At 40.0% G+C, this 14,570-nt stretch overlaps 1 protein-coding gene across 6 annotated transcripts in view; it reads right to left on the reverse strand.

Annotated features, from left to right (window-relative positions):
- Ppp3cc (protein phosphatase 3 catalytic subunit gamma) overlaps positions 1 to 14,570 on the reverse strand; it is a 68,213-nt gene that overhangs the window by 29,241 nt on the left and 24,402 nt on the right. For 5 of the 6 annotated variants that reach the window (XM_035452560.1, XM_027390208.2, XM_027390209.2 and 2 more), the window contains exons 4-6: positions 9,172 to 9,283; positions 2,899 to 3,044; positions 760 to 899 (exon numbers count right to left, since the gene is read on the reverse strand). In XM_035452560.1, the coding sequence (XP_035308451.1) occupies positions 760 to 899; positions 2,899 to 3,044; positions 9,172 to 9,283 (398 nt within the window). The remainder of the gene's footprint in view (positions 1 to 759; positions 900 to 2,898; positions 3,045 to 9,171; positions 9,284 to 14,570) is intronic. The other variant, XM_027390212.2, reaches the window with a different exon arrangement.

Genomic DNA, 14,570 nt, shown 5'->3' on the forward strand with positions numbered 1-14,570 from the left:
CTGTTTCAAAAGATAAAATAAAAAGAAATTAATTTCATAAAATTGGGGCTGGAAAGTTGATTCAGTGGTTAAGAACACTTACTGCTCTTTCAGAGGACCTGGGTTCAGTTCTTAGCACCCACCTGGCTGGTAACTCACAACTATAGTTCTAGGGGATCTAATAAACACCCTCTTCTGACCTAGGAGGACACCAGGCACACAGGTACACAGACAGACATGCAGGCACAACACTTACTTTTTAAAAAAACATTTAAGAAATAATAATTTCGGGCTGGAGAGATGGCTCAGAGGTTAAGAACATTGGCTGCTCTTCCAGAGGGCCTGAGTTCAATTCCCAGCAACCACATGGTGGCTCACAACCATCCGTAATGAGATCTGGTGCCCTCTTCTGGTGCGCAGGCATACATGGAGACAGAATGTTGTATACATAATAAATAAATAAAATCTTACAAAAAAAAAGAAATAATAATTTCATAAAACGGATCACCAGAGGCTGGAAAATGGCTCACTGGTTAAGAGTGTATATTCCTCTTGCAGAAGACCCAAGTTCAGTTTGCAGCACCCACATTGATGGTTCACAACTGCCTATTTTCCCAGCTCCAGGGGCTCTAATGCCTCAACCTCTCTCTGTAGGCATCTGCACTCATGTGCGTATATCCACAGACATACACACATATATAATTGAAAGCAGTAAAAATAAAGTTTAAAAACGAAAATCCCAGTTTGTTCCATCGCCTTCTACTTTGAGGATCAGCTTACCTGAAGAAGTAGGAGCAGCCTCGGACAGTGTTGTGGCTATAGTGCTCCTGGTTCTTCTCACTGCCATACTCCTCTAAGGGATCAGACCAAAGCAGGTCACACACTGGCCCAAAAGCAGGAGGTTCGGTAAACCTATCTAACTAGAAGACACACAGAGCCAAAAGGGGAAAAAAATCAGGAAAGCAAAGGGTTCTTGGAAGCAGGCAGGTCAAAAGTCCCCTTCTACCTACAGAAATGCCTCCAAGATGAGGCAGTGAGCCCAAAAGGATGGTCCTGTGTGAAAATGAGTGTTCTGTAACAAAGGTTTAAGTATCTTCTCTCTATCATCTGAGAATCCTGTAGAAAGAGGCCTCTCCTTCTGTGCTAATCCAGTCCAGCATTCTTTCAACTCAAATGTGAAATCAGCTACCACAAACTCTTAAAGACAATCTAATGTTAATTTCAGTTTTCTATGGGAAAGAGTGTTACAGGAATGCTTGGCCACGATTCTTCCACTGCCTACTTTATTCCAATGGAGATGTTTTCTTTACAAAAGGCTTTTTTATTCTTTCTATTCTATACAGTAGCAGCACTTTAATATTTGTTATTAACTTACATTTTTAGTGACTGCTGCTTTAATAAAAAACACACATGCAAAAAATTCTAAGAATATAAATACTCAGGTTTTGAACAGACCAGAACATCTGAGAGTCAAGAAGAGGGCTTCTGCTGAGAGGGGAGCTTTTTATCACAATTGGCTCATAATTGTTAAATGCAAATCTACTAAAGGAGAAAGGCTACATGCTTAAAAGACAGCAAAAAAGCCAGCACACAGGTGGACCTCTCCCTGGGGAGCTTGGGGCCATCTTGAGTCTATATCTCTATGTGGGAACTGAGGATATGAAGTGAGGAGACAGCATGACAACTGTGCAAGTGCATATGGCTGCTCCTTATCCCCAACTATGAAGTCAGAGTCCTGGAAATAATCACCGTGTAAGGCAAATGCAGCAACCATACCATACAATTTAGGATGTTAAAGTCAATGCCGTTTCAGAGCGGGCAGAATTCGAGCACTTATTCAAATTGCCTCATTTTACAAAAAGAACGTACTCAAAGGTTAAAGGACCTGGCCAAGGGCACTTTCATGTTCCTTGCACACTGGAATGATGGGGGATATCCTTCTTATGCTGTGAATACATGTTTCTCTTATTGGTTGATGAATAAAGCTGTTTCGCCAATGGACAGGCAGGATTTAGCCAGGCGGCAAATCCAAACAGGGATAGAGAAAAGTAGCAGGCAGAGTGAGAGAGACACCATGTAGATGCCAAGGAAGAGACTCGGCATCACCGGTAAGTCAAGACCATGTGAAGATACACAGATGAACAGAAATGAGTTAGCTAGCCAATAAGAAGCCTGGGCCATCAGTCAGTTTATAATTAATATAAGCCTTTGTGTGTTATATTTGGGACTACATGGTTGCCGGACCAAAGTCCGGGCAGGACAGAAACTTCCATCTACACTGCAATGTAATTTAAAGTTTCCAAGTTAGGTATGGTGGCATATGCTGAATAATTCTAGCATTTGAGTGGATGAGGCAGGAGAATTGTCTTGAGTTCAAACTAGCCTGTGCTTTTACAGAGAGATCCTGTTTAAAACATACAAATAATTTTTAAAATGTTCCATAATTATACTATAAGAATAGTATACTTTTAGTATTAAGATTTAATTTTAAGGCCTGGTGGTGGTGGTGGTGGTGGTGGTGGTGGTGGTGGTGGTGGTGGTGGTGGTGGTGGTGGTGGTGGTGGTGGTGCACACCTTTAATCCCAGCACAAAAACAGAGGCAAGTGGATCTCTAAGTTCAAGCCCAACCTGGTCTATTGAACAAGTTTAAGGACAGTCAAGGCTATCCAGAGAAAACTTGTCTCAAAAAACAAAACAAAAAATTAATTTTAAAAAGAGAAAGAAGTAAGAAATAGATGTATGTCAAGTGCTAATAACAGCTATCCAACAATGATAAGATCATGGATAAGTTCTGTTTTTCTGATTGTATTTTCTTTTAATTTCAGATATTATATGTTATATGTAAGATATATTAATTGGCTGGGATAAAGAACAAAAATTAAACAATATACTCTACAAAATCAACAAAAGATTACTTACTTTCCTTATGTCATCTAAACAATTAATTTCAGGTGACATTCCTCCATGTACACAGAGAAACTGCTGGTTTAAGAGAGCAGCAAGAGGAAGACAGTCGAATGTGTTCATACACGCTTCATACACCATTTCCGAATACTTAATCCGACCTACCGAGAGAGGACAAAGTCAAAGGACCAACAGTGTCATAAGATCTGGAGTCAGAAGGTGAAGCCAGTTAGGAAGCCACTGGTTTCAGGCGAGTCTAAAGATCCGTCTGTGAGAAGATGTCTTTTAAGAGATGAAGACCAGGGCTATCAGAACTCCCTTCCCTTTCTAAAGACAAGTATGCCCTTCAATTAACTTTCTAGCTCTGTTGCCCTGGAAACCTGGAAAGGCAGCTGGCTGCCAGCTGTCAATTATTAGGCAACATTATATTACCTGGGGGGAAGGCTATGGCATTGGGCTCCTCTGAGGGTCCTTCTAGGATCCTCAATTCTGCCATTAAAGCTTTACAAAGGATGCTGGCATTTTGATCCATGGAGCGTCTAACCCATGTGGAACTGTCTCCACAGTATTGAAAACTATTTCTGTATCGGAAACCTTTCTGCTCATTTTGTTCTATTCTTTTAAAAAGATTTATTACTTTCATATGTATGAATGTTGTGCCTATGTGCATGCACAATTATGCACTGAGTACATGCCAATGCCTCTGGAGGCCAGAGGAGGAAACTAGATCCCCCAGAACTGGAGTTAAGGAGAGCTGTGAGCTGCCATGTGGGTGCTGGGAACCGAACCTAGGTCTTCTGCAAGAACAGCTCCTGGCCGCCGAATCATTTCTCCAGCTCCTTTTTCTGCTCATTACTTTAAAGATGTATGAGTACATTACTATTATTCTAGTTTATGTAAAAATGTTTGGATTACTGAACTGTTTTGTATTTTTAAGATGTATTATTTTTTTTTTGTTTTGAGACAGGGTTAAAGGCATGCACCAGCACTGCATGGCCAGGCATGTGAATCTTAGTCTGGCCAGAGTGTGACCAAACAGCTGGAAAGACTGGAGGTCCCTAAAGGAAAAGGAAAAACAATGGACATTTGAAGTGAGAAGCCTTCCAATCGTGAAAATTCAGGATTTTTCTTTGTGGCCGATACTGTGTGATTAGGGTTTGTGCTTAAGGGAATCTGTGGGTTCTATTCACACTATCATTATGGCAGGTAAAACCTTTTATTTTATAGCTCAGAGTTTGTAAGAACCATATTTTGTACATTCTTTTCCTTTTCTTTCAAGAACTTTTTTTAATATAAGAGAACATATCTTTTTTTTAAAGATTTTATTTATTTATTTATTATGTATACAACACTCTGCTTCCATGTATATCTGCACACCAGAAGAGGGCACCAGATCTCATAATGGATGGTTGTGAGCCACCATGTGGTTGCCGGGAATTGAACTCAGGACCTCTGGAAGAGCAGTCAGTGCTCTTAACCTCTGAGCCATCTCTCCAACCCCTTTCAAGAACTTTTTTTTTTCTTTTTTCTTTCTTTCTTTCTTTCTTTTTTTTTTTTTCTTTGCTAAATGGAGACAGGGTTTCTCTCCCAAGGGGATTAGACTTGTGACAGTATCTATGTTGCTATATTTTCTGATTTTCTCTAATGAATGCATATCTATAGATGTATAGTGACTATACATATGTATAGTAACCATCATATACATCAGTGAGCTAGGCACCTGACCCAGCACGGTGGTCAAATAAATGATCTGTAACCCAACTCTTAGTTTGGACCTCAGATCTGTTAGCTTTTAACTTGGAAACTTGGGCAAATGTCTTCATTTCATGTGCTTTGGATGACAATCCTTGCCAAGTCATGAGGCTGTGAGGACTGAAGTACAGTCAGATGTGTGTAAAGTGTGTCCATGCAGTGGCTGTAACTATGAGGACTGGAGAGCACTCAGATGTGTGTCACGTGTGTTCACACAGTGGTGTAACTGTGAGTGTTGACCTGCTTCACAGAATCCCTGTGTTCAGGTAAAAGCCAAGGAAGGCAGCAGGAGAGGCAGTGGCTCAGCTGTTAAGAGCACTTGATGCCCTGCCATAAAACCCGAGTTCAGGCTGGGCAGGGTGGCACACGCCTTTAGTTCCAGCACTTGGGAGGCAGAGGCAGGTGGATCTCTGTGAGTTCCAGGCCAGCCTGGTCTACAGAGCAAGTTCCAGGGCATCTAGGACTGTTACATGGAGAAACCTTGTCTCGAAAAAGAAAAAAACAAAAAACAAAACAAAAAAAAGAAAACCACAGTTCAATTCAATTCTCAATACAGACAGCTCACAACTGTCTGTAACTCCAGGTTAATGAAAACAGCTCTGGGGTCAGCCGCCATTTTAAAAAAATTAACAGGATGGAACAAAATTTTATATATAATTAAAATAAAAGAAGGTCTCATAGCCCAATTTGACCTTAATTCACCTCCTAAGTGCTGGGATTACAGGCATGCACTACCCATGGCCAGCAATAAAACATCATTTTAAAAGAATTCTAGGAAAAGTTCTGAGGGTTAGAATCATTTATAAGAACCACAACCTGTCTAGCCATCGATCATATATTTTCGTAATTTTTGCATTCACTGAAGATTCTCCCTCTGTCTCTGTCTTTCCTCTCTCTGTATACTCCCATCCCCAACTGAATTTTCTAGCCTAGCTGAAAAATCCTGAGGGTAAGGTAAAATTTTGTGGTTCTTATAAGAGCAGCTTAGTAATTAAAAAGAAAATGAACTAACCAGGCAAATCTGCTGCTCTAAATAATGCTGCAAAGAACAGTACTTGTTCTTTAAAAATCTGTTATAATAGGACTGTTTTTATTAGGAAATTGCAAGAGTTTCTGGAACTTGTCAATAAGCTAAGAAAAAACAGTTCATGAAACAACAAATTAATCCACTTGAGAATTCTGGACCCAGAACTATGAGATGAGATCAACATGAGGCTTCTTGCTTTCTAAGTACATAACAATAAGACGACGACACGTAAAAAATTAACTGTTAGCCAGGCATGGTAACACATGCCTGTGATTCTCAGGAGGATGAGGCAGGAGGCTCAGTGAGAGTTTGAAGCCAGCAGGGACTACACAGCAAACTCAAGGCAAGCCTGGGCAGCCTAACAAGCCTCTGTCTTAAAAACATCTCTCCCAACTGAGCAGTGCTGGTACATACCTTTAATCCTAGCACTCGGAAGGCAGAGACAGGTGAAATTCTGTGAGTTCAATGTCAGCCTGGTCTACAGAATGAGTAACAGGACAAGCAGGGCTAAAGCCTGGCCTGCCTCAAAACAAAATAAAATTAGATCTCCCAGTATAAATAAGAATGAATATGATGTGGGCCTGGAGACACAGGTCTGTAATCCCAGAGAGCTAGGAGATTAAATACAAGGCCAACCTGGGGAATTTAAGACTGTCTCAAAGCAAAAAAGTAAAAATAGGGGACACACACACACACACACACACACACACACACACACACACACACACACACACAATGTCACACATGTGGAGGTCCAAGGACAGCTCTCAAGGAATCGTTTCTCGGCTTCCTGGGCACTAAACTCAAGTCACCAGGCTCAGGAGCTCAACCATCTCACTGGCCCAGCAGTCATTCTTAAACAAGAGCATACAGCAGAGTTACTAGGAGTGCTTCAAAAACCTACTCAGGAGCCAGTGAGGTGGCTTAGGGGACACAGCACTTGCTTCTGAGTCAACACGCAGTAGAAGGGAGAGAATAGACTCAAGAGCCTCCCCACACATGCCAGGACATGCTCATCGCCATATATATACACAAAATAAAAATGTAAGTGTTAAAAAATATTTATTTACAGTGCTGAGGATTGAACAGCCTTTCAGTGCTTCACCACAGAACTATTCCCCGGCCTTCAACACAAAGACAAAAATAACAACACAAGCCTCTGAGAGCCAGAAGTGGTGGCATACATCTACTGGAGAGACTAGAGGATCTATGAAAGTTTGAGGACAGCCTGTCTGTATAGGGAGTTTAAGGCAAGAACTACGTAGCAAGATCACACCTTTAAGAAAACAAAACAAGGGGCTGGAGAGATGGCTCAGTGGTTAAGAGGATTAACTGCTCTTCCAGAGGTCCTGAGTTTAATTCCCAGCAACCACATGGTGGCCCACAGTCATCTAAAATGAGATATGGTGCCTTCTGGTGTACATACAAACATGCAGGCAGAACACTGTATACATAATAAATAAATCTTTAAAGAAAACAAAACAAATAAAAAGCCCTTCAAATACCTGGTCCCCAATCGAGTAATTTTAAAATTAGCAGCTTCAAAAAAAATTACAAGAATAGTACATAATAATGGCAAAAAGATAATTCAAATAGTACTAGAGAGTAAAATAAGACCTTCTGACCCAGCCAGAACCACAGAAGTAAACCCTGATGCAGATTTCTTCTGCACATAGTGTACATGGTCATCAAATGGTTTCTCTCAGCTAACAGCCTGTGAGCATCTCTCCAGATAGCACATACAGATCCCTTAATATTTAAACAGTGGCCTAGCATTGCTTTAAAAATAGTTTGGGGGCCAGAAAGATGACTCAGCAGGTAAAGTACTTGTTCTATAAGCCTGAGGACCTGAGTTTAATCCTGGGAACCTACATAAAGGTAGAAGAAAAGACTGGACTCCAAAAACATACTCTTCTGACAGCCGTACTCCCACCCCCCACCCCCATCTAATACTAACACAATGTATTTAACTTTTATTGACAATTAATTATTTTTTATTGTTATAATCAACACTGAAATGAACATCCTCAAAAAGCAAGTATATGTTGGGTGGTGGTAGCACACGCCTTTAATCCCAGCACTTGGGAGGCAGAGGCAGGCAGACCTCTGTGAATCTGAGGCTAGCCTGGTCTAGAGTTGTGAAACAGCTAAGGCTACATAGAGAAACCCTATCTTGAACCCCCATCCCACTAAAGAAGCAAATATCTTACTGGTTTTCATCCATCCAACTGTGTTGGGCAAACTGAAACATTACTCCAATATCTTCCACTTGGTATAATGAGTCTGTGGAAACTCTGCCTATGATGAGCCTTGAACTGTTACCCTTCACTAGATGGCAAACGGGAGATTCTCCTGGATGGACATGGCCTAAGCACACGGACCTTTAAAGAGCAGAGGTTTCCTCCAAAAGTCACTCAGGCTGGTCCAGAAGAAAGACAACATCTACACTAGGAACTACCTATGGGAACAGTATGTCAAGAACCTGGAAGCAGTCTCTAAAAACCAAGAGTGACCCCAAGTTGGGAGCTAGCTGGAAAATAAAGAGCAAGGGCTCCAAATAACTAGTGACCTCACAGGAAGACTCAATCCTCACAATAGCATGACCTCAGCTGAGCAAAACTTAGTAGAATCCAGACTTCTGACCCTGCTAAATGTAGCATGATACATGTGTGAGCTCACTCAACTCCTGACAGTGCTTTAGCAGCAGTATATGGTCTTCATGATACATTTTGACTAGTCAAAATACTGAGGGAATGTGTACCTGCAATCACCACAAATACTGCAAAATTGTTATCTAAATACTTACTTGGCACCATTCAAAAAACTACCAAGAGTAAATCTAATTTGAAAACCTTCCTGGTCATTATCTGATGGTGTGTTTATTTCAGTAAGTTTCTAGGGCTGGAATGATCTGAAGATCCTTTATTTGCAACAGACGTTAGTGTCTGAGGGAATTTTTGCCTTGTTTGTGTTTTGTGTTTTGAGAGAGGGTTTCATGTAACCCAAACTGACCTTGAATTCACCAGGTAGCCAAGGCTGGCCTTGACTTCCTAATCCTCATCTCTACCTCACAAGTGTTGGGATTACAGACATGACCACTAAACCTGGCTTACTATTTCTTTTAATAACTCTGACCTTTCCTTTCAAGCTCTCTTGGGAGGAAGGCTGCCATTATAACCACCCCTATGGCCAATACAGGACACTACTAACAACAAGACTCAATATGACACATGGATACCAATCTATCAGTAAAGTGGTGTGTGGGCACTGAATAAACAGTGTAGGAGTACCTAAGTTTTATTCTTCATTTTCTTCTAGGCAGGGTCTCACTCTATAGCCCAAGCTGGCTTCAAACTTACGGTGGTCCTTCTGTTTCAGCCTCCCAAGTGTGGAGTTTCAGGCAAGAGCCACCAAGCCTGGCTTAATTTTTTTTTTTTTTGAAGGTATGGTCTTAACTAAGCATGGCAGCACATGAGATAACTAAACATTCTCTAAAGATGTATACTTACATTCCTGTTTGAAGGTGAAGTACTCTGTAAGATGCCTGCATTCATGATTTCCTCGAAGCAGAAACAATGTTTTAGGATAGTTAATCTTTAAACTCCATAAATACAGCACACACTAGGAGACACAATTAAAGGATAATGTTCTTCATGACCATGACAATACATAAAGACAATTTAACTAAATCAAAATGATGTGCTATATGGTATATCTCACTGTAAGCCCCCAAATGGAAAAATGTAATCTTCTAGCTTTTATGTTTACCCTTAAATTTGGTGAAATAATTAGCCTTCATAAAAATCTCTCAAGTATCTGGACATTGAGAACTCTCTGGGCAAAGCTACCCATATATATACTAGTCCTAAAATTTGTATCATTATATTATAATGGAAAAACACTAGGACCAGGAACAAGGCAAACATATTAACTATCTGTTGCTATTCAATGTTATAATAGAGGTGTTAATCAATATAATTAGACAAATGAAATCAAGTAAAGGCTTCAGAATGGGTAAAAGAAAAATTAAAAAATTAATTATGTGTAGAAGATATAATTGTTTAACTGAAAAAACAACCCCAGAAAAAACAATGATAAACACAGCCTAAATAGAAGAATTTAAAACAGTGTATAAAATTGAATACATATATGAACTAGCTTTTATGTAACAGTATGAAATAGGGTACCAAGGTATAAAAATACATTTAGAACTGCAACAAAAAGGCTAGGAGTACAGCTCAGTTGGTAGAGTGTCTGCTTAGCATTCACAAGGTTCTGCATTCTAACCCCAGCACCCATACATAAAACATAATGTCCCACACCCATAATACTAGCACTTGAGAGGTGAAAGCAGAAGAATCTGTAAGGAAACAGTAGGTCAACCTCGGCTACACAGTAAGTTGAAGCAGTGTAGGCTATGGGACACATTGTCTCAAAAAAAAAACAAAAACAAAAACAAAAACACAATGTTCTGAGCCACATATGGTAGCATAGGCCTGTCATCTCTGTACTCAGGCAAAAGGATAATGAATTCAATGCTAGGTTAGACTACATAAGGAGTTCTAGACCAGCCTGGTGACATAATAAAACCTCAGCTCATTCAAAATAAAATAAAATAAAGAACCTGTGCCCTACCATATGCTACAATATGCCAGTAATTTTTCACAGTCCAGAAACAAATCCAAGTTCATATGAACATCTGTACACAATAAAGGTGGCATCTCAAATCACCATGTGAATCCCAGTGCTGAGTAAGCTAAAGCAGGAGGACTGCCTTGAATTGGAGGCTAGCCTGTGCTACAGTATAAAATCTTTTCTCATAAAAATGGAAAACATATAATAAACATCTCTTGGGTCAGACACCATTAAAAAAAAAAAGTTAGCGCTAATGTTACATAGCACCTAACAAGTGATCTAAGAATTGAAAAGAAATTCTAGAAGGATGCATGGACAGAGAAATTTTAATGACAAGAGATCCACAGGCAAGAAAGGATAGATGTATTTCACTATGTAAAAAGGAAGGTACGCCGGGGCTGAAGAGATGACGGTAAGAGCCCTCATTGTTCTTCCAGAGGACCTGGGCTCAGTTCCCAGGACCCATATGGTGATTCACAACCATCTGTAACTCCAGTTATAGGTTTTCTGATGCCCTCTTTTGACCTCTGGGGTACCAGGCGTGTACATGGTGCACACATATACATGCTGGTCAACACTAATATACATAAAATAAATAGATCCAAAAAGAAAAGAAAAGAAACTGCATGGTAAAGAAAATGCAGCAAATACTGACAAAACTACATTATTTACTTAACTTTTTTTTTACTTAACTTTTTTTTACTTAACTCTTGACCCATTTTTAAGTCGTGTATTTCCACTGATATGAAAATACATACATATGCTACAACACTGTCAAAGCAAAATATTGGCAATAACTTGTACCATGAAAAATAAAAGCCCAGAAACTGATAATGGGGTTCAAGCTTCAAGCTGAAGATCAGAAAAGCAAAGCAGTCGGCCAATAGCTCTTACCTCTACCTCAGGCTGAAAACACTGTCCTCTCCTCAGTGTGGCTGGAGAATAAATCTCTCCACCAAGCCTCAGACTGCAATCCTAGACTGCTTGTTGCCTCTTCCTTTTATACCTCTCAAATCCTGGGATTTAAAGGCATGCAGTCCCAAAACACTAACTTCAGCAATGTACAGAACAAAATGGAAAATAAGCTTGTGCCACTTTCAGCCCAGCAACAAGAGTTCAATTCTTTGGACTCCTCCAAGTTGTCCTTTGAACTCTATAGGCATGCACGTAAACACACACACACACACACATACACACACACACACACACACACACACACACACACACACACACACACACGGACATAACTACAAAGCTATTTGACATTCTCAAAACAAAAAGGGGTGGGGGGGGAGACACAGATATTTGGTGATGGTCTCAGCACTGTCACAGAGAACCAGGTCCTCTCCTGTTACTCACCATTCTGAGGCACCAAAGGTCTGCTTTCACCCTTAGTCCCACCTCACAGTCCTCAGTCAAGACACACCCATACTGGAAATGACAGGGTGGAATAGATGTCCAAAAGCTTTAACCTGCACCCACAGCACAGAGAAGGCAAACCCAAAGGAAGCAGGAGTTCAAAGTCACCTTGGCTTCACAATAAGTTCAAGGCCAGTCTGGGCTTTCCGTGATTCTGCATCAAACAAAGTAAAACAAACCTCAAAGCTTTAACTTTTCCAGAGCCTTTTCATATAGAAAGATGTGTGTAAGACAGACAAGCAAATGGAATGAAGAATAGTGCCAGAAAGCTGTCTATATGATAGTGGGCAAAAGGGGCCATGCTTGTCCTTAGGCTAACCACAGGTGTCAGGAAATGGATTTGCCTTAACAAGTTCAGACCAATCAGAAGTTGTTCTCTGGCCTGGGATAAAAGTCTTCCTTTCTTGAGTCTGAAATTCCCCTTGCAATCCCAGTCCTACTTTCTGGAACAAAACAGGGGTTTTGCTACTAAGGAACGAGGAGGAGAAGGTGCTAAGCAACCTCTATAAGCCTAGTTATCCAACACTAAAAATAAATTATGGTGTTTATGCCATTAATTATATGCCTTTGTAGAAAAAAAATGACAAAAAAGCCTTTAATATGATGTTGAATGGAAAAAGACTACAAAAGGAATACCCATGGTAGTCCTAATTTTCTTTTTAAAAATGCAAGGAGCTGGAAAGACAGGTCAGCAGTTAAGAGCACTTCCTTTTCTTGCAGAAAACCAAGATCCAGTTCCCAGCCTCCTTCCCCATGGTGGATTACAGCCAACTCTAACTCTAGTCCCAGGGGTCTGACTCCCTCTTCTGGTTTCTGTGGGCATTTTTACACACGTGGTACACAGACATACATGCAGGTAAAATAACCATCCTCATAAAATAAATCTAAGAAGAAGGACTTACAATATTAAAAATGCATATAAATATAAGATAAAAGAGTATTGTTGTTGTGGGGCAAGGGACTAGCTCAGTAGTACAGTAGATAGCCATGGTGTGTGACGGACTGGATTTCCTCTCCAGCTCCAGAAGAAAAATAAAAAATAAAAAGACAGTGGCTAGAGAGACATTCAGCAGGTCGGAGTGCATGCTGCTTTTGGATGACCTGAGTTCACTATCCAACTCCCTCATCTTGCACCTCAAAACTGCCTGTAACTCGAGCTCCAAGGAAATCGGAAACCCTATTCTACCCCACAGGCACTTGTACACAAATGGCATAATCTATCTCTTCTCCTCCCCCCCCATTAAATTTTTTAAAATAAAAACATTTTACATTATGTGTTCATGTGCATCAGAGAATGGTATGTGCATATGAGGTGTCAGAATTCTTGGAGTTGCAGTTAATAGGCAGTTGTGAGTACCTGCTGTGGGTGCTGGGAACCCAGGTCTTCTGCAAGAGCAGTACAAGCTCTTAACCACTAAGTCATTTTCCCAGCCCCTAAAATGAAAATTGTAAAGATAATGTCCAAAAGATAAAAATCCACATGGTAGTTTATGCTTATACTCCCTGCACATGGGAGGTGGAGACAGGCACATCAGGAGACCAAGGTTAGCCTTAGCATAACAAATTTGGGCTTTGGCTATCAAAGATGCTATCTCAAAAAACTGTGAGGGGGCAGCTTAGCAGTTAAGAGCATTTATTGCTCTTGTAGAGGATTTGGTTTAGTTTCTATGACCCACATATGGAGGTTCACATCCTCCTATAACACCAGTTCCCGGGATCTGATGCAATCTTCCGACCTCCTTGGGCACAAATACATTCAGGCAAATATTTATACACGTAAAATAAAAGTAAATAAATTCTTAAAAACAAAAAGAATTAAATCACCACTGTACCTAAAACTTTCAATTCATTTAAGTTATTTAAAAAAAAAGTCAAGTTTTAAAAAACCATCAAGTAAAGTCAAATACAAACTAAAATTTATTAATATTCATTTACTTAACAAACTGGGTGCCTATTATATATCAGGAGACTAGGCTAGCTTTTTTTTTTTTTTTCAAGACAGGGTTTCTCTGTGTAGCTTTGGAGCCAATCCTGGCACTCGCTCTGGAGACCAGGCTGGCCTCGAACTCACAGAGATCCGCCTGCCTCTGCCTCCTGAGTGCTGGGATTAAAGGGGTGCGCCACCAACACCCGGCTAGGCTAGCTCTTTAAGACTTATCTTTACAAAATCAGAAATGAAAAGGAGGACATAGCAACAGATACTGGGGAAATCCAGAGAATTATCAGGTCATACTTTGAAAATCTGTACCCCACAAAATTGGAAATTTTAATTTAAAGGAAATGTAAATTTTCTGGATAGATATCACTTATCAAAATTAAGTCAAGAACAGATAAGCAAAATGAAATAGACCTATAACCCCTAACGAAATAGATGCAGTCATCAAAAGTCCCCCAACTAAAAGAAAGAAAGAAAGAAAGAAAGAAAGAAAGAAAGAAAGAAAGAAAGAAAGAAAGAAAGAAAAGAAAGAAATTAAAGAAGATACCAGAAAATAGACAAATCTCCCATAATCTTGGATAGGTAGGATAAACAGTAAAAATGGCAATCTTACCAAAAGCAATCTACAGATTCAATGCAATCTTTATCAAAATTGTAGCACAATTCTTCACAGACCTTGAAAGGACAATACTCAACTTTATATGGAAAAACAAAAGACCTAGGATAGCCAAAACACCCCTGTACAATAAAAGAACTTCAGGAGGCATCACCATCCCTGACTTCAAGCTCTACTATAGAGCTATAGTCCTGAAAATAGCTTGGTGTTGGCAGATAAACAGACAGGTAGACCAATGGAATCAAAAGACCCTGAAATTAATCCACATGCCTATGAACACATGATCTTTGACAAAGAAGCTA

The sequence above is a fragment of the Cricetulus griseus genome, assembly GCF_003668045.3.
Source record: "Cricetulus griseus strain 17A/GY chromosome 1 unlocalized genomic scaffold, alternate assembly CriGri-PICRH-1.0 chr1_1, whole genome shotgun sequence".
NCBI classification, from domain to species: domain Eukaryota; kingdom Metazoa; phylum Chordata; class Mammalia; order Rodentia; family Cricetidae; genus Cricetulus; species Cricetulus griseus.